The sequence below is a fragment of the Enhydra lutris genome, unplaced genomic scaffold (assembly GCF_002288905.1).
Source record: "Enhydra lutris kenyoni isolate GAN:26980312 unplaced genomic scaffold, ASM228890v2 scaffoldscaffold4, whole genome shotgun sequence".
In the NCBI taxonomy this organism is placed as follows: Eukaryota; Metazoa; Chordata; class Mammalia; order Carnivora; family Mustelidae; genus Enhydra; species Enhydra lutris.
The window spans coordinates 85,314-88,017 of NW_019154088.1; the positions used below are offsets into that span (position 1 = coordinate 85,314).

At 43.3% G+C, this 2,704-nt stretch overlaps 1 protein-coding gene across 1 annotated transcript; it reads left to right on the forward strand.

Annotated features, from left to right (window-relative positions):
* Window positions 1-1,366: 1,366 nt before the first annotated feature.
* Window positions 1,367-2,293, forward strand: LOC111159102 (ribonuclease K3-like). Its single transcript, XM_022521506.1, has 2 exons — window positions 1,367-1,588; window positions 2,036-2,293. The coding sequence occupies exons 1-2, from the start codon at window positions 1,367-1,369 to the stop codon at window positions 2,291-2,293; spliced, it is 480 nt and encodes a 159-aa protein (XP_022377214.1).
* Window positions 2,294-2,704: the final 411 nt, after the last annotated feature.

The following is a 2,704-nucleotide window of genomic DNA, read 5'->3' on the forward strand; positions in this document are numbered from 1 at the left end:
GAGAGAGAAAGAGCATGAGTGGGTCGAGGGACAAAGGGAGAGAATCCCCAAGCATGTTCCCCATCAAGCATGTAACCTGATTGGGCTCAGTACCACCAAAATGAGATCAGGACTTGAGCTGAAACCAAAACTCAGTTCAACTGATGAGCCACCCAGGTGTCCCTATTTTCCTTACCTCTTAACCTCATGCACATTCAGTCATTAACTTTGCCTTCTTACTCCTAATCCCTTTTTACCCACTGATTGCAGAAACAAAAAGGGGACCAAAAAAATAACATCTGTTTTGATGTATGTGATCCCAGGACCCAAATAGTGCCCGATTGTCCCCAAGAATGCTTACCTCCAGATTGTTTCAAGGACACCCCAACAAGGTTCAAAAAACTCTTACCTTTCTTTTATGTGTATAAGTTTTCCCTATGCTCAACAGGGCAAGGCAGCTTTGGGAACAATTCCCTCCTTTCTCCAGGGGCTGCCTTCTTGACAATAAAGCTTTCTTTGCTTTAGATCCAGTGTCTCAGAATTTGGCTTCCTGTATATTGGGTGTATGGACAGGTTGGAATTTGGTACAAAGAGACCCACAGGCATGAAGAAGGGCCAGTTTAGGGTATTTGACTCTTCACTCTGTTCTTACTTTTCCACTGGTGCTGTAATACACTTATTTGGAATCTTTTGTCTCCTGGAGGGCTCATAGAAAAGCCTCCGACAGGGACAGGGTCCCTGCCTCTGGCCTCTTTTCCTTCCAATTCTACATATCCCTTTCAGATTAGTACTCCCTGAGCATAAATAGAATAGTGGGACACTCTTGCTTTTAGTGTCTTCAATTACCTACAGGATTAAAATGATGTCTTTTTAGAGCAAAATCGCAAGATACAAGGTTAATAACAAAAATCAATTGCTTTCTTAGATATCAGCAATGAATAATTGAAATATGAAAACCCATTTACTACACCAGTAAAAAAATGAAATACTTAGATATGAGTCTACTAGAAACTGAACATGATCAATATGAGGAAAACTACAAAACTCTGCTGAAGGAAATTAAAGAAACGTTAAATACATGAAATATCAATGCTGAGGAAACCAGATTACGTCATTCCAAACTATGACTCTTTGAGACAAAAATTATTTTGCACTAAAGGCAGTTAAGAATCAGTAAATGCAGAAAGGGCTCTCCCTTTTTTGACTAAAGGCAGGAAATAAATTATTTTCCTGGAGACAATTTCTTTCTGTCAAGTCTCTTTCTTAGAACAAAAGATGAGTTTTTTGACTCACAAACAGATCTAAATGGTTGTGAATGATAATTTTCCTCTTATGACTTCTATTACTATCATTCTCTCATTTTCTTCTCTCTTCCTACACAAAAGAGATGATGCTGGACTTTCTGGGACCCTTTCCTCTCCTCCTGTTGCTGTTGGGATCATGGGGGCTAGTGCATCCACTATGTCACTCAGCTCAACCCTCCACCAGTGTTCAAACATTTACAATTCAGCATCTAAGAGCAAGTCCTGCTCAATGCAACAGTGCAATGCGTCTTGTCAATAATCCTAACTGGACCTGTATAGGTCAAAACTCTTTCCTGCAGGACTCCTTATGATGAGGGAACAGAAGGCTGGCTGGCTGGCTGAGGACAAAGCAAAAGGCTGACACCTCACAATCTCCCCCTCACGCCCACTCCTGGGTGAGACAAATGTGACATTCTTTAAGAATGTCCCAACTATCTTAATGTTAATGGCTTGCTAAAAGGGAAAAACAACCTTGACACCAGCAAGGCTTCTGGTGGCAAGGCCTCTGATATCTGGTTATCTTTGTAGGTCCTCTTTAGCATATGAAAGTTCTATTGAAACCTCCCTTTCCCTCACCTTCCCCCAACCACAGGGTACATAGCCTGCCATCCCTCACAACCCTAGGCAGCAGCTCTTCCTGCACACAGGTCCTGTCCCCCTGCTTTAATAAACCACCATTTTGCACCAAAGATCTCTCAAGAATTCTTTCTTGGTCATTGGCTCTGGACCTCACCCCACCGAACCTCACCTAGATTCTAGAACTTCATCACTTACAGAATGTGACTATTACCTGCAGTTGGCCCAACAGGACCTGCAGGCCTCATGGGAATAACTGCCACCAGAGTGCAAATCCTACTAACACGACTTCCTGCTATCACACTGGAGGGAGATATCCTGACTGCAGCTACAGTACCACTCCCCAGAACAGGTTCTACGTTGTTGCCTGGGACCCTCGTCAGCCAGGCTACCCTCCCAATCGTCTGACTCCTGTAGGGTTGGACAAAGACTAAAGTTTCCATAATGTTCCTTCTCACTCAGTGCAGGTTTTCCCATGCTGTCTTCTGCCTTTTGTTTTCCTTTCTTGATTTCCGTGGTTTCCATAGAGGAAAGAAGGAGGGGAGTGAGGGAATTCAAGGGCTACGATGCCAGGCCAGAGTTGGGGACACAAACAAAGAGCATTCCTTTCTGCTTTGGAGCTCTGTATGTTTTGAAGGAAGGCAATAGCCAAGAGGGCCAGGAAAGACCCAGGCCCCTATTTTTAATCTTGGAACTTCTGCCAAGCGTTGATGTATTTTGTTCAGAGCAATGGAATCACTTTCTGTTGTATTGTAATGACCTTGAGTGTGTGTGTTTGGGATGTCTTTCACATCATTGCCAGCCTGGAGCCATCTACATGGCGTTTGCCAATATACTCAGGAGAA